The 21,412-nt window shown below is 43.4% G+C and overlaps 1 protein-coding gene across 4 annotated transcripts in view; it reads right to left on the bottom strand.

Annotated features, from left to right (window-relative positions):
- Nucleotides 1–21,412, bottom strand: part of Tulp4 (TUB like protein 4) — a 139,583-nt gene that overhangs the window by 22,375 nt on the left and 95,796 nt on the right. For all 4 annotated transcript variants that reach the window (XM_031355103.1, XM_031355101.1, XM_031355100.1 and 1 more), the window contains 5 exons: nt 17,621–17,801; nt 14,726–14,860; nt 7,902–8,068; nt 2,251–2,475; nt 995–1,229 (listed from right to left, as the gene is read on the bottom strand). In XM_031355103.1, the coding sequence (XP_031210963.1) occupies nt 995–1,229; nt 2,251–2,475; nt 7,902–8,068; nt 14,726–14,860; nt 17,621–17,801 (943 nt within the window). The remainder of the gene's footprint in view (nt 1–994; nt 1,230–2,250; nt 2,476–7,901; nt 8,069–14,725; nt 14,861–17,620; nt 17,802–21,412) is intronic.

Genomic DNA, 21,412 nt, shown 5'->3' with positions numbered 1-21,412 from the left:
AAAAAAAAAAAAAAAAACTAAGAAGACCTTGATCACACATGCTATGGCAGCTTCAGGGACACAACAAAGGACAAAGACCAGTCCTAAGGGTGAACTGACACTAGGAGGTTAAGAGTATTAACTAATGAAACAAACCCAATATGAACAATGTTGTCTCAAGGTCTAGTGCTACAAGATGACCAGTTCCTCCCTCCAGGGCAAGGAGTCTTCTGAGAAGGATGATTGTAGTGTGCCAAGCAGGACACTATGATAGGTATGGACACCAAGGCCAATGTTGTGCCTTCTGTGGCAGGGGTCACATGAAAGTTGCAGAATGTATAAGCTGCAGGTACTCACAGGTACATGCACATTCAGCTGGCACCTAACTGGCACAGAAAACCTCCCAGCCTCTTCCTGTGGGGCCTCAGTCTAGATCTTGTAGGGAGGCCTTTTTAATACATCTGAACACTGATGCCCACATCAACAGAGTGATGCTTCATGTCGGAATGATATGGGTCTGTAATAAACTTTCACTAGAACAAATTGGAAAACCAAATAGTGGATTAGAAGGGCAGATGCAAAAATACAAGGCTGAAGGTGGGCTGGCTGCAGGCTTGAAAGTCTGAGCTCTGTCACCCTCCTGGGAAGGCAGGGACTTTCTATTTTCTCCTTACCTCAGTACTATATCCAGGTACTCAATGAGTACTAACTTGGTGACTGTGAGAGGACTGTACTCAGGGCCAGAAGGCTGTACTAGTAGGCTTTCTCTGAGATAGGAGGAGCTGATGTTTCCTCAACCTGATACACATAGAGTACTGTGCAAACCTTCCAGCAAGGGCAGTTAGAAAACTGCTCAGTTAGGTGGGAGCCAGGGAAGGGAGGAGTGTCAACAGTGTGCCACACTAACCAGCATCAAACAGTCACAGAAACTGGTATTCTCCTTGCATGACTTTAAGGGTGATATTTCACAACCACACAGAAATGGGGGTCTCATTCCCTGCAGCAAAGGACCTACCTGATTTGCTGTCTGTCCGAGGGTCCATAATGACGAACTCTGGCCGCAGTTTGCTAATACGCCTCCCCTTGAGAATAGGCACGAGTCCTCCCAGATACTCCAAGTAGAGTGTATAGCAGGGCCCACCGACCTCTGGGTCATCCTCTGTACGCTTCATGGTGCAGTGCAGCCGTTCATTGCCCGCTGAGGGGTAGCTGACAAAGTCTCGCATGTTGTTGGGGTCTGGAATTGGGGGCTAGAGGCAGGACACAGGTAGAAAAAGCATATCTGGGATCCCAGAAAGAAAAAGAGCAGGCACAGAGCAGACTGGCTTCTGTCACAGATGCTCTGGCAGAATATAGGCTAGGAAGAGGTCAACTATAAATTGTAGAAGATTACTCAAAACTGTGGGGGGCTTTTAAACAGTAATTAAGTGAGGGTCCCACTTTGGACAATGAACTGCAACCAGTGACAGTTCTGACACCCACTTTTTCTGACATATCCCACAAGAGTTGAAAACTCCTAGCATATTATCAATACTTTATGGCAGCTTAGAAAAAAGAACCATCAGACTCAACACTCTAACTGTATTAGGAGAAAAGTGATCAAGTAGTCAGTCTAGAGAAATAAGACATAGTAGAGAAAAAGCCCTAAGGTCAATAGAAAGCCTTGTGTGTGTAGGACTGGCTGGTCTATTTCACATGTTGCCACTTGACAGGCATTTTCTGGTTGACAGTCTGTATAAAAGTTGGCTGGGAACTGCACTATATGGAGTCACACTCAGTGCAGAGAAGAGGAGAGCAAGCCTGAGAACTGGTCTGGACTGAATCCTGACTAGTCTCCTAACTAGCTTCAGAACAAGTTACTTCCCTCACATAAACTTCTTTCCTGCTTTATCAAGAGGAAACAATGTTAGAGTCTGCAGGAAGTCAAGACTAAACAAAATGTCTTTATAAAGTACTTGGTGCACTGTCAGTACTAAACAGTTTGCCTTTTTTACCATCAGGTTGACACAATAATCAAGCTGGCCATGAGAAAGGAAGCTCCCACATAGAGCAAACCTCACATGGATGGACACCAGCAGGAATGCCAGGCAGGCTGCAGATACAAAAGAACATACGGGTTTCTGCAAGTCCAAGCAGCCATCCTCAGGCACTTACTCTCATGGAGAAATGGGGAGTCTCTACATTACCTCTGGTACCCTCCTCCACCTCTCCCATTTCTTGTGGTTCAAAGGCTGGGAAGTGAGAACATGAAGAACAGAAGGGGAAGACTACCTTAATAGTGGGAATGAAGGCAGTGGAGAGGTAGGAACAGAGACGAGGAGGCAAGGTCAGCTTATTAACATCCTTGTCTTCTCGAAGGGTGCTGGCGATGGCCTGCTGGCATAACAGCTGGAGACTGGACACTCGGTGTTCTACACGAACCACATACAGGGCTGGTCCTGAGGCCATAAGCAGCCGGGAATCCCGATGGCCCCAACAGATAGAGATGATGGGGCGCTATCAAAGAAAGACAGCAGCACAGTTAAACTTGTCTCAGCAAAATAAAGTCATTTGCCAGTTTTGAGAACATTGGTATTCCAAAGCACAGCAGAGAATACTTGCTCTGTCTGAAATGGTCCCTAAGGTACACTTATCAATTCTTCTTATCACAGGGCTGGCCATCTAGATCCTCAAATTATCCGGTGGTGGTGCCCATGAATTAGAAGGTGATAAAGAGGTAGACCACATGACCTTTTCCCATTCTTCCATGAGACAGCACTTCAGGATGTGGGACTCCGAGTCATGAAACCGGGGACTAACCCCAACTAACTTCTAAGCCTCCTAACTTTTCTTCTGAGTTGAGCAGGAATGTTATGAGGATTACAGTAGAAGGTAGTCCATGGTACTTCTGGGACCCCAGGAATGAAGTCACCACTGTTCTCAACTGTCCTCAAAACAATGGGCCAGGAATGGCAAGTAGACTTCTCTTTGGAAAAGGGAGAGTTGGGGAAGCAGAGTTCCTAAGGAAGAGTCTAGGATGTGCACATGTGTATGTATGTGCATGTATGTGACTATTAAGCTCTGAAGCTACATATTAGGACAGTGATTCCAGTACACCAAACTTATACATTCGTTTGTTGGAGGTACAGGAAATCACACTGTGGAAACACACTGTACTGAGCTAACTCCCCAGCCCTTAAGCTTAGTTTGAAAGACCCCTGTTTATCTTTTTTACCTTTGCATCCTATCCCCCATATACATTCCTAACAGTGCTCAAGTCCTCAGCTTGTACAACCTGACACACTAGGGCTGGCTGCACACGTGACTTCTTTCCTGAAATGTTCTGTTTCCTTTTTTCTTTTTTGTTTTTTCAAGACAGGGTTTCTCTGTGTAGCCCTGGCTGTCCTGGAACTCACTCTGTAGACCAGGCTGGCCTCGAACTCAGAAATCCGCCTGCTTCTGCCTCCCAAGTGCTGGGATTAAAGGCATGGGCCACCACCACCCGGCGTTCTGTTTCTTCTTGAGTCATGAATGACCACTACCACGCCAGTAGTGCAGGGCTGGGTTGCACAAGGCAGACTCCTGCCCCTCCCCTCTAGCTCTGCTTTCCATGGAACTATTTCTGTATAACAGTTAATTACACAGATAAAAAGTTATCTTAAGCATGTGTCTCTTTTATTTATACCAAGAATTTACACTACTAATCCAGACTTTCAACTAAATGCAAGCATCAACAGCCACCCATTTCACAAAGTAAGCACATCTTCCTAACCGGTTCCATTCTGCTGTCACAGTAAGTACCCACATGCATTATCTCACAGTCCTCTCAACTGTCACGCAGGCACTCCTGGTCAAGTTAACAACTGAGGAAGGTGGAGTCAAGAGGACTAGGTAACTGAGGCCCAGTTAATACATAAGGAGAACTACAGCTCTTGGCCCAAGCTAGGAAATGGTGCTTATCTTACTACAAGTGGCCACCTCTCCTAAATACTGGTGTTCTGATACAACACCACCTTAAGAACGTGTACTATCCCACTCAGAAAATCAACTACATGTCATTCCGTAAGTAATGAACCCCATTCTCTCTCTAATCCATTTGAGTAAAGGCTATTTTATTGGACAACAACAACAAAAGAACATTTATAGAAAAAGCTAAAAGGACAGGAAGGACGAACAGGCTTCATAGACAGTACTGGCCAATGAATGGCAGAAAAGAATCCACGGGTTGGGTGGGAACAAACAAGGATGTACCACCAAGAAGTCTGAGTAGACGGACGACAGAAGCAGAGCTGCAGCACTCCTACAGTCCAAGTTGGGCATCATGGGGAGTCAGAACATCAAGGAAAACGTGGCCTTTGGCTTGAAGAAAATAAGACACTAGAGGCATTATACACTATGCAGGCTCAGAGAGAAGAAGGTCATAATCTTTTGGGCAGATTTTAAGCATCATGTTGGTGCTATCATGTTGGTGTTAGGGATAAGTTTCTTTGAACTGAGAAGGCAAAGCAAGACACTCTATATCCAGGAAATGGAATGCCAATGGGCCATGTATTCTAAGACAGAATCATGAACTATGTCTCAGTCCAGAATTCACAAATATCCAATTAAACACAAAAGTCTTATGAACTACAAAGTCTGAAACGCTCCCCATCCTCTCCTATCTACTGGTTATCAACACATTTGAGTGTGTCCCCAGATGTTGAAATATTAATCCTCAAAGTTTTACGATGTGACTGTTATTTGGACATGAGGTCTTTGAGAGGTAACTGGGATTAGAATGGGTCACGGAGTAAGGCTCTTTGAAGGCACAAGTGGTTTTATATGGGGAAGGGACCCCAGCTGGCATGCCTGCTCTGTCTTGTATGTGCTGCCCTCTGTCTGCTGTGATGATGATCAGACGTCCGGCTGGCCTTCACCAGAAGCTACACTGACTTTCCTAACTCCTCATCTCAGGCTCTAGTACTCCTCCTGACTCTGGGAGGTGGGGACAGAGTCCTCCATCTGCTTTAACGTCATTCTCCAGCTTCTCCATGGATTCCTCTCAGCTCACCACCCTGCAAGTGCTGCTGCATCCTACCTCACCTCTGCTTCACCTGCTTTCCAGGTTATCAGGGACACTGGAGTTGACCTTCCTTTCCTTCATATGCTCATGGCTCCTGCTGGAATCTCCTTCCTGTGCTGTCACCAAGCCCACTTTCCACCTCGTTCTTGTTCAGTGTGTTTATCATTATTATTTCTTCTTCTCCTTCTCCTCCTCCTCCTCCTTCTTCTTTCTCCTCTTCCTCCCCATCCCCCAGGTCTTAGTTGTTTATAAACATCTACTTCTGTGTTTCACATTACTTCCTGCTCCTTATTTTGTTTGCAAACCTTGACAAATTACACAGCTAAAGTTCAGACATTTTACTTTACTTTAGAAAACATCTTGTTGTTCACTCTACTTAGGTTGTTGCAGCAACAACTCCAGCAGCTAGGGCAGTGGTTCTCAACCTGTGGATTGTGACCCCTTTATGGTCATACATCAGATATCCTACATATCAGGTATTTACAATTCATAACAGTACTAAAATTACAATTATGAAATAGCAATGAAATAATTTTATGTCTGGGAGTCACCACAACATTAGGAATTGTATTAAAGGGTACCATCAATAGGACGGCTCAGAGCCACTGCTGTCTTAGAACAACACTTAACATACAGATGACTCCAGAAACACTGGAAAACTGGAAAACTCTTTTACAGTATATCTTCCACTGTTATGACCTAAAAACCCCCAAATCCAGTTCTGCCATGTCTACATTCACGTGCTATCCTGTTGGCTGACACAGTTCCATTAAGCAATTCTTTATGGCGATCTATCCCCTCTGCACCTGCGGCTGCTGACTAAGCACTGCCCTCTGCCCTCTAAGCACAGGCTCTTCTTTCTTTCTTTGCCCTTCCCCACTATTCACTCCCTTTGCACAGTCCAACTTCACTTCAACCACAGTCTCTGTGCAGGTGACAAGGAATCTCTATCTCTAACTACTCTCTTGTCTGATTCTAGTCCCACTTCCTAATTATGCCTCCTACCCCTTGGCTGGACTTCTAGCCCAAAGTCAGTGAAATATCCACTGAGATTGAAGGTGAGGTTGACTTAAATCCTGGATGCAGTCCTGCTATTCAGAGAAGCTCAGCCCTCAGGTGGCTCCTTGTTTAGTGTGCAGCACTAAAGGACAGGAAGCATGCCTGATGGAAGCACTGGTCCATTCACATCTCTCTGATGCTCTGCACCTTTACAAACAGCCATGGAAAGTGTAAGGGTGTTTTAGACTGCACAAAAATTTCTGAATAAGGTTAAGAGAGGGAACTGCCAGACAGAGAAAAAATTCCCACAAAAAGCAGGTACTCCTTTTATCCATGCTACCACAGTATCTAGAAGCCAATTCTAACTCAAAATCTAGAGTGCATATCTGTAATTATTTATGTATTTTCTTTAACTGGCTTCTCAGGTTTTGATGGGAGGCACTAACATTGTCTCTGTGTTTACTTCTTATTTAATGGTCCTTAAAGGCTTATGCCAGCCACACAGTCACTTCTCAAAGTATCAGCTCTGCTTGGAATAATAAGGGATCAGATAGGTGCATACTTATTTGCTCACAAAGACATATCATTATCAAATCATACTTTTAAACTCTATAAATAAAACAAAACAGCTTGATTACAAATGAGCAAAGTACTTGAAAATCTGTCTCGAACAACACACAAATCAGCAGAGTGAGATGCTCTCAGTACTGTGTCAGTCAACTGAAATCACAGCCACAGTGAAGGAGCACCATACCCACCATGACAGCTACTACCTATGGCAAAAACCATAAAAGCACAACATCCAGAAAAGAACACTTACGAAGACAGAGAAATTGTGACGTGGAAAGGTGGAGGGATGTGTAAGCAAGCATCAGCAATGGAAAGTGGTAGGTCAACAGAAAAACTAAAAACTATCACATGACCAAGAAGTGGATCTCTGGGTACATATCCAAAAGAACTTAGAGAAGGGTTGGGTTATTTGTACACCATGTTCACAGCAGCATCATTTACAGTAGTCAGCCAGGTATGGAGGAATTTGCCTCTAATACGAGCACTTGGGAATCAGAGATGAGAGATCTCTGTGGTTTCAAGAACAGCCTAGTCTACATATCAAGTTTTAGGCCAAGCTAGGCTACAAAGAGCAACCCTGTCTCAAATAAAACAAAGCAACAGCCAAAGATGGAAGGAACTTAAATGTCCATGGTGTACAAGTAGACAAATGAAGCGTCTTATGTTCACATAAGGTCATCTACTTAAAAAGGCAGGCAAGTTTACCCTTTGCACTGTAGCACAGATGGGCACTGTATGATGGGCATTATGCTCAGTCAGACAAAGCTACATACTCTCTGATTCCACTTCCCAGAGCAGAGTAGGACTTCCATTTGTCTACACCAGGACAAGAAGATAATTGCCAGAGACCTTTGTGGAAAATGCTCTGTGGCAAACCCTGGCCTTGGCTTATAGTGTTTCTGACAAGCCTTTCCCTCTTGCTCTGTGTTTTAACATGCAGTCTAATACTGTCCTCTGAGATCTACTCTAGAGAGTTACTCTGTTTCTACTTTTCATTTGTAAACTTCATTTTTGTTACAGGAAGAACTAGCAAAATTCCCCCCAGAATTCACTCATCTCTGGGCTTTTCCTGAAGCAGATCCCTCTATTAATGCTCTACTCATTTGATTTCAAAATGGAATCAAGCATTTTGGCTAAAAGGTAAAAGCTGCTTTTTTCCCTAATTCTCTGGTTTACAGGCCAAGAATCAGTTGGAAAGAAAATTAAAATAAAGCCTGCCAAAGCTAATTACAGTAAGAATAACTAATTTATGATTATTTACCAAAAATAGAGCATAGCAACCCACTGCTTGAACATTTTCAAGTGTTCTTACCTGCACAAGTGTATCCAAAGTGAAAATGTGCTCTCCTCTAACATTGTAGAACTTGACCATGGCGCTCTTCAGAAGAGGACCACTGGGCAGCTCGCTGAGCTGGGCCTGTTGCTCCATCCCAGCAACTGCCAGTAGGTCTCCCTGTGTACACCACTGGGCCACCACCTCTGCAACCACACACAAGGGTTGGTTAGCACAAGGACACAGCTCTCCTTAACAGCCACATTATTCTGTCTTCAGCAGCTTAAAACACAACTTCTAAACAAAGCCAACAGAGGCTCTTCAGTCTTTCTTTCATGAGGGTATACTCGTACAAGATAATAACACTCTTCTAAAAAAACAGGTACTTATTTGGATAGGGGTTGCTGCTCCTTTGGAACATAACTAATTCAGGGTGAAAAACATTTCTAAGAAAACCTACAAGTTAAAGCCAGGTATGGCAGCATGTGCCTGTAAGTCTAGCTACTTGGTAAGTAAAGGCAAAAGGGTCAGCCTGGGTTATGTAGCAAGATCTAATAATTAAGGCATACATAGAGATATATACATATAAATAAACAGGATAAAAATAAACAAGTGCTGGAATGTTGAATTTGTACCTCCAGCATTATCATTCCCACAATAAAATTGTGAAGGAGTCCTAAGTAAGGAAAGCCCTGTGGCTGAGTCATGTTCTATCAGGGCTTTCCTACTGTATCTTCCTTCATGCCCACAGGTGACTAAAGGAGTTTATTTATAAATTCTCCAATTAAAAAATAGATTGAGGTAAACCCCAATTAGTAGTTAGTATTTGGGGGCCACTGGGTATAAAGTTCAGGCCCTGGACGCACATGTGCACAGGAGAAAGAACAAAGGCATTCCTGCTGCGTGCCAGGTAGCATGAGTGGAGAAAATCTTCACACTAGAAATGAGATGCCTACCTACACATGGCTAGTGAATGCTGTGTCTTATTCTAGTATAAGCAGCTACTTATCTCTTGCTGATAAAATGAATAGATAAGATAGATGACAGGCAGACAGACACCTATTAGTACTAGTAAGATTCACAAGCTCTTTTCTCAATTCCTTCAAACCACCACCTGGTTATACAGCTCTCTGAAATACAGATGCATTTTGTAGAGAGGTTGGACTAAATCACTGAAGGTTCTGACAGCCACACAGATCAGAATCCAGGGCCCAGGTCACATGTAATCAAACTCCATGTGATGGGAAAGACTCTGATGCTGAAGCTAGAACATTCTGTAGTTGTGGAGTTCTTTCACCTGCTGGAAGAGCTAGAGAGCCTCCTGGACCTTTCTCCTTAAGTCAGAACAGAGCAGAAACCCAGAAACAGCTCAACAGCTCCAAACACAGAACAGAAAAGGCTGTAAGCACCTGAAATCATACAACCACCAATAAACAGTATTTCTCATATGAATTAAAATCAAACTAGAAAACCAAAAGTAATTTTAAAAAAATCAAATAAATATCCTGGTTAACAAGATTCTCAATACAACAGGGGAGGGAACTAGAGGACATATGTATAAGTGTGCTCTACACATTTGATGCCAGATCATGTCTAGGAAAAGCCTGGTCATGATTGTGAGACTAAAATGACCTGCTCTGAACGATAGCATTCTGCACGCAAAGAAACTAGAGAGAGTCAGAGTGAAGTAGCAACAAGATGGCCCCACCAGCACTCCTGAGATGGGGGAGAGAGAGATGGCAATGTTCCCAAGGCCCTCATCTAACCCACCCTGCTTAGTGGGTGGGTGGGTGGGTGGGTGAGTGACTGTACCACACTTCTTTCTTTCATTCTTTTTAGATTCTGAAATTTTTGACACAAAGTGGATTTAAAAACTAGAAGGCAAGCTGTTGCCTCTGTAGCACTGGCCTGGATGTGCAATGCCTTCAGAATTCTCAGAGCCAAGGCAAACAGATGCTGAGAACTTTAGGGGGTCTCTGTGTTAGAGGTGACAATGAGTCTAAGTCTTTATGAACAAAGCCCCAGGGATGCCGTTCATGCAGGTGCAGAGACATACTAAGAGCCGACACCTGCCAAGGTAAGGTCCTTTCTTCTAAAGGATAGACTCCTTATGAGCACCGTCCTCCTTGTTTTGGCAAGGACAGAACTTGTAGCATTGAGAGATACAGAGGAAAGCACTGGCTTCTCTGAGGTTCAGCAGGGCTCAGCTATGCTGAACACAGTGTACTTGATTACCTCATGAGCCGTGAAAATTTCCACTGTAACCAAGGTACTAAGTTCTCTACAGGGACAGAGTTCCTGGGAGTGAAATTTGAAACATGCGTAAACTGATGGGGAAACAAGAATAAAAGAAAGTAGTCATTCGATTGCTAGAAACGTAGGTGTAATTAGGGCATACTTCTTTTTGGGTTTTAAAAAATAAATTGTGCTTGGATCACTTTAAAAAATACTTTCCAATGTTTCTTTCCAAGATTCTCAGTAATGATGTTTTTAAATCTCTGAAGATATACTACTTAGAATATAGTGTAGAGCCAGCCAGTGCATGCTGCGTGTAGAAGTTCCCTTTCTCTCTTGCTGCAGCTCCTGACACACAGGGCCCAGCAGCTTGAAAGGCATCTAGGTGGCCTGATCTCATGCTTCACCTACTTCTCTCAGTGGCTTCAGGCATCTGCACATTTGAGCCCTTTAAGCATTTTACGCAAAGAAAAATAGCAGATTTATACTATTCTCCTTGTCCTGGTCATCCTTAACTGTCCACTTGACAAAGCTTAGAATCATGTGACCAGGGAATCTCCTTGGAGGGATGGGCCTACTGGAATATCTGTGGGGATTATCCTGACTAATACTTAATGTGGAAAGGTCTGCCTACTGTGGAAGGTACTATTCCCTGGGCAGGTGGTCAAGACAACAAAAACATTCCTCCAGGTTTCCTGCTTTAAGTGCTTGCTTGAGTTCCTGAGTTGACTTCCCTCTGTGATTGACTGTAACGTGGAAATGCAATACAAGTAACTCTTATCTCCCAGAAGTGCTTTTGGTAAATGTTTAGCACATCAACAGAAAGAAAATTAGAATATTCCATAAGCCAATCTCACAAAGGTAGCTAAGACTCAGCAGGAGAGGAACGGTGCTGTATACAGTGTAATCCCACTTGGAGTTTAAGGTCATCACAGTCTCCTCCCCCTTAGTTTTCTATGGGAAACAGTTGCTTTTTTATTAACCATAAGATATGTGTATGTCTGTGTGGACGTACGTGTACATATACACGTGTGTTCATATACACGTGGATATGAAGTGACTGAAAGAGGGAAAATACACAACTTAGTAATTGCATGATGGTAAAATCAGGAAAAGTGTTTTTATTTAAATAAAGTTTTTGTTGTTTGGTTTTCTTTCCCTTTTTAAAGGCTGGGAGACAGGCCACACTGTCAGTGTTGTATTGTAAGCATCAGGACCTGAGTTGAGTCCCCAGAACTCAAGTAACTGCCGGATGTGGTGGTGCATGGTTGTAATCTACTGCTAGAGAGGTAGCAGAGACAGGTGAATTGCCAGCTTGCTGTCCCAGCAGTCTAGTCTAACTGGGGAGCATTCGGGCAGTGAGTAACCCTGTCTCAAAGAAAATTATACTATTTTCAAGGGTGACTCCTGAGGCTACTCTCTGACCTCCATACATACTCACAGGACAGAGTCAGGACTGAAAGGTGGAGGTGTGCTACATGAGGAAGGTGGCAACGCAGCTACACACCCATCCAAAACCTGCACGAATTCCACAGACCTCACTGAAATGAAGAAAGGTGCAATTCTGAGCCTGGAAAGACAGCTCAGTCATTGAAAGTGCTGGGCGCTAGGACTGGGGTGGGGTGGTATCTGAGCACGCTGCAGGGTTGGCAGTGGGACTGAAGCACATGTGAGGGTCTTTGGAATCCACCTGTACTACCTAGAAACGTGCTGCCACTGCTTGCATCAGAGGACACCGGAGCTCATGACTCAGGCATATTTTTCTAAATAAAAGAAAAAAGGGGTGGGGGGAGGAGTGGATATCACACCAAAGCCTCATCTCCTGCTCCTCTGAGGAGTAATTTGAGGTAAATTACTTAGTCAACTTCATCCTAGGGTGGAACTCCCTCAGCAACAGCTGCACAATGAAAGCAGACACCTACCTCTGCCCTCTCCAGAATCTGGAGCATAAAAAGCACCATCGTAGGTGATGCAGAAGAGGGTGGGTCATGGAGGACAGGGGTGGGGTGGAATGTCTGCACGTGTGTTACCTGAGTCACAGTGCTGGGGATAAAGGGCCTCAGGAGTCACCTTTCACCTGGAAAAAAGTTCTCTGAGACTGTATGGACCAAGGGGATCAGCAACTCTTCAGCCTTTAGCAGACCCCGAAGGGACAGACTGTTTTCTGAAGAACCAGGGTGACAGCATCTTTAGCAAACTGAACAATCTCAGTATCTCTGTCCACTGATTCTTCTCACAGTACTGTGATAAAGTAGCAACTATGGCATCTCTAGCTTCACAGTGCTTGGTTTTTTCCATTATTTATTAATGCAAAGGGAAAGATAAGAGATTAAGAATAAAATTTATAAACGAGAACTACTGCTGCTGTCCCTACCACATGTAAGACTAAATGTAAACCATGTTGATGTCAGATCAGAAACAAATATTCTGATACCAAGATAGGAAAATTACAGTAGTAGACAATAATAGCTCAGGCGAGCCTGTTTGAAATCATGAAGAGATAGCACAATGTACAACTATCCCCAGCACAAAACCACAAATAACTGAAAACAGTGCAGATTAAATGTTGCTCTGCTAACCAAGGTCAAAGTCTGCCATTGTCTGGATAGATTTCTGAACTCTTCAAAAACTGGTAGACAGTTTCTAAGCAGAGCTTCTCCTTTTCTGACCTTGTCTGGGGAGCTAGAAACCACTCTTGCCATCCCCCTACTTTAGGAATGTCACGTCACCATGGTTAGATTACAGGTTCAGCTTCCTTTCTTCAGATAAGAACCTGACCAGCAAGCCCCTGAGATTCCTGAAATGCCTCCCCATGCTAATGAGGAATCTCAGTACCTTAGCCTTTCTGCCAATGACCTATGTCTACCCTGGATATTCCTAACCCCTTTCCCAAACTCCTTGATTCACCCTGAGTAAAGCTGCTCTGTCTCCCTAAAGGTGATTCGGGTGTCATGGACTGATATCAGCCAAAGATCTCGGGTGGGTCGGGGCAGGGAAGGACATAATTAGATTTAGAATTCTTATAGGTAATGACTATAACCACACACACACACACACACACACACACACACACACACACACACACACACACACACACAGAGGAGTTAAAAATACAACACATTTAAAAGGACTAATACAGGTTTTCCTAGTCCCATAATTTACACTTGGTGAGAACAAATTAGAAGTGTTAATAAACACACAAATAATATATAAGAGGCTGTTAGAGAAATAAACAAGTAGACAACACAGAGATAAATAAAAAGATAAGAGCTTCCATATGCAAGAAGGTAAAAGAAAAAAAAAAACAATCTGTAAAGAATAAACAGGAATGGAATGGTAATTATATTATCTTGAACCATAACCAGATATTTGATAGAGAACAAAATTCAAGATTCCACAACTAGAGGCAGATCTCAAGAAATTAGCAACTATGGTTAAAACTTTAAAAACAGAGTTTTTGAAGAGAACTAGAACTTTAGGAGATACATGGAAGAATTTATAAAGGCCAGTGTTATTTTTAACTCAATGGAAGACAGAACATTCAGAAAATAGCCAACAGAGGAGCACAGAATGTAAGTCTGCCAGCAAGGAAAGATACTTGCTCTACTAAAGGGGCTATCTGTGAATAAAGATTTAGCACAGTTTCTGTCCTAGGAGAGCTTATAGACTAACTCCTTACAATTGCAGTTCTAAAACAGCAAAATGGAATGCCTAAGAATGACTACAATTTGCTTAAAAATATGCCTTAATCTGAAAACAGACTTAGTAAGTGTGTGGGCAGTGCAGATAGGTGCCATATACTGCTGCCAAGTGTGATGTGCACACACGACTCGTGGTTCCTAGAGAGCCTAGAGCAGTAGCTGCTGCTGCCATGGCAATGACTCTGCATGACGGCCAGCTAAGACAGTAAAGCTGTACAGCGGTCTTGTCTATCTCCCCAGTCAGAGGACAGTAAGCCCAGTAATATCAAGGACCAGAACCAGCCCAGGCTTAGAATTTAAATTTTTTTCTACTCTGCCCCAGTGAATCCTGAAGAGGCAAGATTGATGTTTTGCAAAATATCTCCAAGGTCACTTCACTCTGCCTCTAGTAACCTTGGAGTACACAACCAGAACAGTCCCCATATCTCTGTGCAGTAGTTTTTCTCTAGTGAAAACATTTCCTCACAGCAATGTATCAGCACTCATCATTGCCCTGCATGGATATGACAGTCTGAACTTCCACAGGTCTTTCAAGGAACTCTACTGCACAAAGATCAACTCCTTATAAGCTTGCCAAAACTCTGAGGGCTTCTGGGTAAAGGACAACATGGTGCCATCTGCTGCCATTTGAATAAAGTGACAGTCAGATGTAAATATAGTCAACAGCAGGCCATCCTTGCCGGAGCAGAGAAAGGAGAGGAGTATGACTCAGACTGGGTATTAGGAATCCCCACTCTACATGAGAGCAGCTGCAGACTTAAGATGAGCAGAGGAGCTTAGCAGAGTGACCTTTGTCAACAGACTCCACTAAACCCAAAAAGGCCATCACACAGGAGAGAACCCAGCAGCTACATAGGAAGACACCAGCTTGGAAGGCAGGTATGTACAGGTGCCACCTGTGGGGTTAGGGAATGGCATATTTTGTACCTTTCAGCCCTGAACGGATGACAGTGGGGGACAAGTCATCATAGTTGTTCATTAAGCTGATGTCTCCGGAGGTGAAGCTGACGGTGAGCAGAGGCTTGATGTTCTGCACAGGAATGGGGTATGCTGCAGGCCCATCTGTGGAAACACAAGGGCCCAGTGAACGGCCAGCAGTGAGCACAACCTAACCCCATGTCTAAGGCTGCATTGTTTATAACACCTCATTTTGGATTCAGGCAACTTACAAAAGTTAACAGTTAATGTGGGGCTCAGGTACAGAGGGTAAGAGTTTTAGCAGGTAGGCATGGCGTTGAACAGCAGCTGAGAGCTTGGATCCTTATATGTAAGTAAGAGGCAGAGAGAGAGATTATTGGGAATGGAGTAGGCTTTTCAAAACATCAAATTCCATACCCACTGACACACTTTCCCCAAGGCCACACCTCTTAATCCCTCCCAAACAGTTCCATCAACTGGGGACCCAATCAATACTCAAACATGTGTGCCTATGGAGGCCATGCTCATTCAAAGCACCACAGTGCCCTACAGGTTGTCTAATAATAGAGTTCAAACTCTGGCCTGGCATGGATCAAGTGAAGCAAGCACTGCAGCACTCAGGGTCACACACACCAGCAGGGCACTAGCATGAGGAGCTGAAATGAGAAACAGGACGTAGAACAGGCATCCCCAGAGGTAACTTGGGGTGATGATGTGTGTGAGTTTATTAACACATATGTGTACTATGTGTTTCTTCTGATACTACATGTAAATTATTTAAATGTTATGTAACATTAAGAATGGTGGGGAAAGGTATTAAAGTGTTTTCTTAATTGTGGTCCAGTGCACAGAGCAAAAAGCTTCAAAGTTAGAGACAATAAGCAGTCATAGCAGCCAGTATTAGATCCTTAAGTTTTTACTACAGGAGCCACCAAATTTACAGAGTAGGTAGAGCCCAGATGTGACTCATGTCAGACTCATGTCACTTTACCATGTGTGGAATACATGGCCAGCACTAGGGAACTCTGCTTGGAAGTTCTAGGAGTGATCTGTGTGACAGACCATGAACTGGCTCACCCACACATTACTTGAGAAATAAAAAGTCAGGCTGCAGAGATGGCTCAGTGGTTAAAAGCAGTCACTGTTCTTCCAGAAGACCTGGGCTTGATTCCCAGCACCTACATGGTGGCTCACAACCATTCTTATAACTCCAGTACCTGGGATCTGATGCTCTCTTCTGCTTCTGCAGGTGCTGCATGCATGAGGTGTACAGTCGCAGATTCAGGCAAAACAGCCATACATACGAAATAAATAAATTACAGTATTTTTAAGTGAAAGTCCCTCTGAACACCTAGATGGCCAGAACTCTTTCAAAGCTTCTGTAGGTATTGTAGTGGCACTAAAGTCATGTCCAGCAGGCAGTGAGGATGGTCTAGCAGACATGTAACCCAGGACAGCAACATTTTCTTCACTCTAAGCCAGTGCATCATAACACCTTTCCACTCCACCACCACTACATCTAATATGCAAATGTGTGCTAGCCTGAGAGCACGTCACTGCTTCTGAGAAGTGCACCCTGGTTTGAGAAGTGTCAGCTATACACTGTCGCCTCAGGTCAACATTCAACTTGTTCTGTAACCTTGGTCTTTGCACACTATTTCCTCCTATAATAAAATAAGGACGAGTAAATCTGCATCCTACTTACTACACAGGGTTTCCATTTGAAGACAAGCTATATGCATTTCATAGAAACTGACTTTAGTACCCTGACGCTGCAGAAATATGACCAACATTTTATCATGGCTGTGTCCTTCAGGAGAAGGATAGGTACTTTCTCAATGGATTTGTAGGTGCTGAACATGCTCCTCCTAAGATTCAGAGACCCTGAACCCTCCTGATGACTTATTTTGAACATGGGAAAAATCCTGAGGAATCATCTATGTCTCTGTGACAGGAGGGAGGAGACATGTGCCACCCAGACAATGATGACATTGGTCGAGCCCTTCACAGGACAGCATGCATCATCATGACAGGACTGATGAGAAACCATGAATTGCATGGCTTCAGCTCAAGGGGACACACCAAAACCAACTGTGGACAGGAGCCTGTAACTGTAGAACATCTATTTATGCAAGGAGCCACTCCTTTATAGCATTTTATAATATATCTTTCTTCAAGGATAAAAAAAGTGCTGGGATGAGATATTGGTGACTAGCCAATCCTGATGCTGACAGAGGCCTGCCGGCTATCAAATGCTTCCTTCGGTCTCCTTCACATCTGACAAATAAAATATACTACCTCCCAAGGATGGAGGAGGCATGAGTCTCAAGTATCTAACACCAACTAACAACAATAAGGCATGTAGATGGGCACTGCCTCTTTGTCACTGAGAAGGGACAGAGCACAAGCAGGGACATGGAGCCCCAGCTCCAGCTGCTGCTCTCTGAACAGCAGAATCAATCTTTCTCTTACATAAAGCTAAAGCCACCAGCTCTAAAGCCACTAGGGATTTGGTCATACTACATATTATGTTATATTAATAGTATACAATTTTTCATCTGCAATGAAAATTTATTCTTGCTAAGCAGCTAAGTCCCACAAAGCCCTAGAGATAGGAAGAGACATATGTCTCATTTTATGTCTAGGAAAACCTTAGTCTTTGGAATGCAGTCAACTCAACCAGTGATCTTAAGAAAAGAGGTAATGGGAAGACCAGCATTTGTGGGGGGGTACGGGGAGGGGGAGGCGAGGGAGTTGTGCTGTATTTCAGCATTAAAAGCTCTCTCCAGTAAGTCAGAGAGGTGTGTGTATGTTGAACCTTCTTCTCTAAGTGATGTCACTCTCGTTCCCAATGTTCTCTTTGCCAAATGCAATCAGTAAAAGTGAGGGCAGTGAGCTGGTTACCTTGGGGAGGAGAATAATCATCTGAGTCTGTGTCACTCTCACTGCTGTCCTCAACCAGGAAGATGGGGTAATTCCAGGACATGCTGAGGATGCCGTCAGATTCATGCAGGAGGACATGGGCTAGCATTCTGCCGTGGCAGTCCATGACAATCACCTGCCCATCTGCTGTGCCAAACAACACCTGCAACCAAAGAGCAGGGCCCTTGAACAAGTGGAGTAAATTTCAACTCAATTTGTGTTAAGAGGACAAAATATATGCACAACTAAAAAGACAAACCTATGAAAACTGGGGCAACAGGATGATTGGCTGAGTTTCTTTTTTATTGCTGTGGTAAATACCCCACAAAAGCAACTTCACAAGGTCTATTTTAGCTCAGTTCCAGGTGACAGTCCCCATAATGGGGAAGTCACAGTGGCAGGAGCCTAAGGAGCTGGCCACACCATCTCCATAAATAAATACACACATGCATGGTCAGCTCATTTCCCACAGTTCTACAGGTCAGAGTCACGATCAGGAGTGGTTCAATTCACAGTGAATGGATCTTCCAACCTCAATCAATGTAACCAAAATAATCCCTCACATACTGAAAACGTGACCAGCAGCATAATGAATACACTCTGCTGTTCATACATTTTCAAAATCAGAAAAAAAACTGCTATACTGTTTTTGTTTCTTTTGTTTTCTAGCTAAAAGAGAGGCTAAGACAACTGTCAACTCAACCAGTGATCCTAAGAAAAGAGGTAATGGGAAGACCAGCATTTGCAGGGGGGGAGGGGGGGAGGGAGGCAGGGGAGTTGTGCTGCATTTCAGCATTAAAAGCTCTCTCCAGTAAGTCAGAGAGGTGTGTGTATGGTGAACCTTCTTCTCTGAGTGAGGTCACTCTCGTTCATTTTCTGGAAAGGAAAGATGCACCAGAAATTCATTATTATAATTCTCTCTAATTTACAGAAAATATTTATGTCTGACCAAAGAGAAAATATATTTGGTCATGTAAGCATATTATCATATTTGGAAAACAAGATGCTTCAAAAGTGACTTTTTAATTAAAGTTTAGATGGCTTATAAAAAATTAGGTTTCACTAATACATTCTCATGCATGTATATTATGTTTCCCTGGAAAAGGTTTGAATTTCCATGTTTAGAATATTTTCCCAGATGATAGCGACATTAATGAGTTAATAATCAACGTAGTGTTGTGAAGATGGCATTAACATACTCACTGAATGTTTACTTTGGTGCAAAGTACACTGCCAAGTCTTTCATCACAATTCACAGGAACTGCTGCGCATGCTGGAATGGACCTCAGAGGAGCCCAACACCTCAGTATGGTTAGGGCTCCTCCTGAGAGCTTTCCCTTGATCCCACAGCTCTCAGAGTACAGACAAATTGGGTGTGGGAGGCAATGGATGAAGGCAGACACACATCAGAGCTAGCAAATTCTGAGGGAAGATTCTTTGGTTGTCAGCTCCTCACTGTGAGTAGCAATGGGCATGCCACAGTTGTTTAGAAACCACACTGGACATAAGTGTGTTACCACCAGAACATCACAGGAGAAGTCTTGGGTCCCAGGAAACACGATGAGCATTTACCACCTGCTGTGCGATTGTATCTGGAGATCTTGCATCTGACACTGTCATAAACCTTGAAATTGTTTTACCTAACAGGACTGGGGGATCTGCGCCTAACATCCACTTCTTGGCATGACAAGCATGCCAATTATCATCTGTATTTTACACACACACACACACACACACACACACACACACACACACACACAGAGCTTAGGAAGCATGAAATAGTCTAATCAGGGTTATCTAACTGCAAGGGCTGGAATTCACACTCAGAACACTTTAGGGTTTTTCACCCTGGCATCCTTTTGCTCCTGAGATACTGTGACAAGCTCCTCTACTCTGACTCTGCAGTTAGATCCCTGGCATCTCACAGAGCTCTAGATACACAGTGAACTCTTGGTGAATTTCTTTTTATGAAAAGAGTGAATTAAAATTAAGGATAGCAGCAATTTAAAGACATAGGAGTAAATGATTAACAACAAGGGAAGGAGTAATAAGTTTATGGAATCTGTATGACTGTTTTATAATAAACCACTCACTCATTAAATATTCTGTTCTGTTGTTGTTTCTGAGACAGGGTCTACTCAGTCTACGCTAAATTCAAACTTGCAAGCTTGTTGCTTCATGTTCTGAGGTTTTGTGACAACAAGGCATGTCCCATCATGCCAAATATTCCTTTAAACATCATCTACAGTTAGGGGCTGTAAAGATGGCTCAGAGGTTAAGAGCTGATTTAAGAGCTGAGCAGTGAAGAACTGACTGCTCTTCCATAGGACCTGGGTTCAATTCCCAGCATCAATAGAGCAGTTCACTGTAACTTCAGGCAAAACATTAATGTACATAGAATATAAATAAGTTTAAAAAAATCATCTATAGTTTGATGGAAAAAATTTCCCCAGTGGAAATGATGAATTCATCAATACATACAGATTAAAGGTAAATACAGACAAAACTATTAGGAAGAGAGGAAATTCATGTCGGCTGCCAACAGAAAAACCCAACATCTGACAGCATGTCTATAGGGCATTCAAGCAACATGTGCACAAAGATGGACAACAAGAATAGATTAGAGCCGGGCAGTTGTGGCGCATGCCTTTAATCCCAGCACTTGGGAGGCAGAGACAGGCGGTTGAGTTCGAGGCTAGCCTGGAGTTAGTTGTGAGTTCCAGGACAGCCAGGACTATACAGAGACACCCTGTCTTGAAACACAAAACCAAAACCAAAACCAAAAAAAAACCAAAACAAACAAAAAAAGAACAGAGTAGAGACCTACTGAGTTCTACCCTGAAGCAGGCAGGTATTTAATGTACTTAATGAACAGTTTGCAACAACAAGCATAGAACATGCTTTCTTATACTTTCAACAGATGCACATGTTTGCAAAGGAAAAAGGTGTGTGGGTCCCAGGCAATTCTAATGCTATGCGCGATGTCTGTGGAGCATACTTCTTTTTCCTCCCCCATATTCTCATGTACCTTCATGAAAAGTAAAGGGACACTTTGGCACAAAAAACTTTATTAATGAAAATAACTCAGTAGCAGATGACAGCAACTCTTCAAAAGAACCCAGGACTTAGATATGTCAATTCTGAAGAATTCTAAGTGCCCTGACTATTGTGGGTTCTCCTGTGATCCTGGTATTCTCATTGGTACCTGCATCACGTTTCTCCTGTCTTTGCCATGTGACTGTCTGGCCCCCTTCTGAGGACATGATGTTAACAGACTGCATGTTTCTATGTCTGACAGCAGTTTGCAGTGAAGCCGACAGGAGGGATTAGATCTAGGTAATGTCACAAGGGTGTTGCCTTCGTGGTGGGATGAGCACCCTTCTAGGAGGAAAAGAAGTACAAGTTGTATTTTTTCCCTCTCTCCCTGCAGGCACCAAAGAAAGGCAATGTGAGTACCTGGGGCCAGCCTTCTGCATACCGAAAGGAGATCTCGCAGTAATCAAGCTGTTATCTTGACCTTCTCAGCCTCCAGAAATATGAGAAATTAATGTGTGTTTCAGCCAATTCCTTTACCATACTTTGTTCTGGCAGCCTGAGCTGAAATCTGAAGGATGGGAGCTTTGTGTAATAGCATGTCTCCCTATGATCTGTTATTGTGCATGAAGCTCAGCAAAGTATCTGCAAAGGGCAGAGCACGCCTCTGCACTTAGTGACACTCAGTTTCTATTTAGAGAATGAACAGAGAGCAGCCAGGAGAACAGGCATATAAGTCTC

This window comes from Mastomys coucha, unplaced genomic scaffold (assembly GCF_008632895.1).
Source record: "Mastomys coucha isolate ucsf_1 unplaced genomic scaffold, UCSF_Mcou_1 pScaffold5, whole genome shotgun sequence".
Classification (NCBI taxonomy): domain Eukaryota; kingdom Metazoa; phylum Chordata; class Mammalia; order Rodentia; family Muridae; genus Mastomys; species Mastomys coucha.
This window is presented reverse-complemented; position numbering and strand designations above follow the sequence as displayed.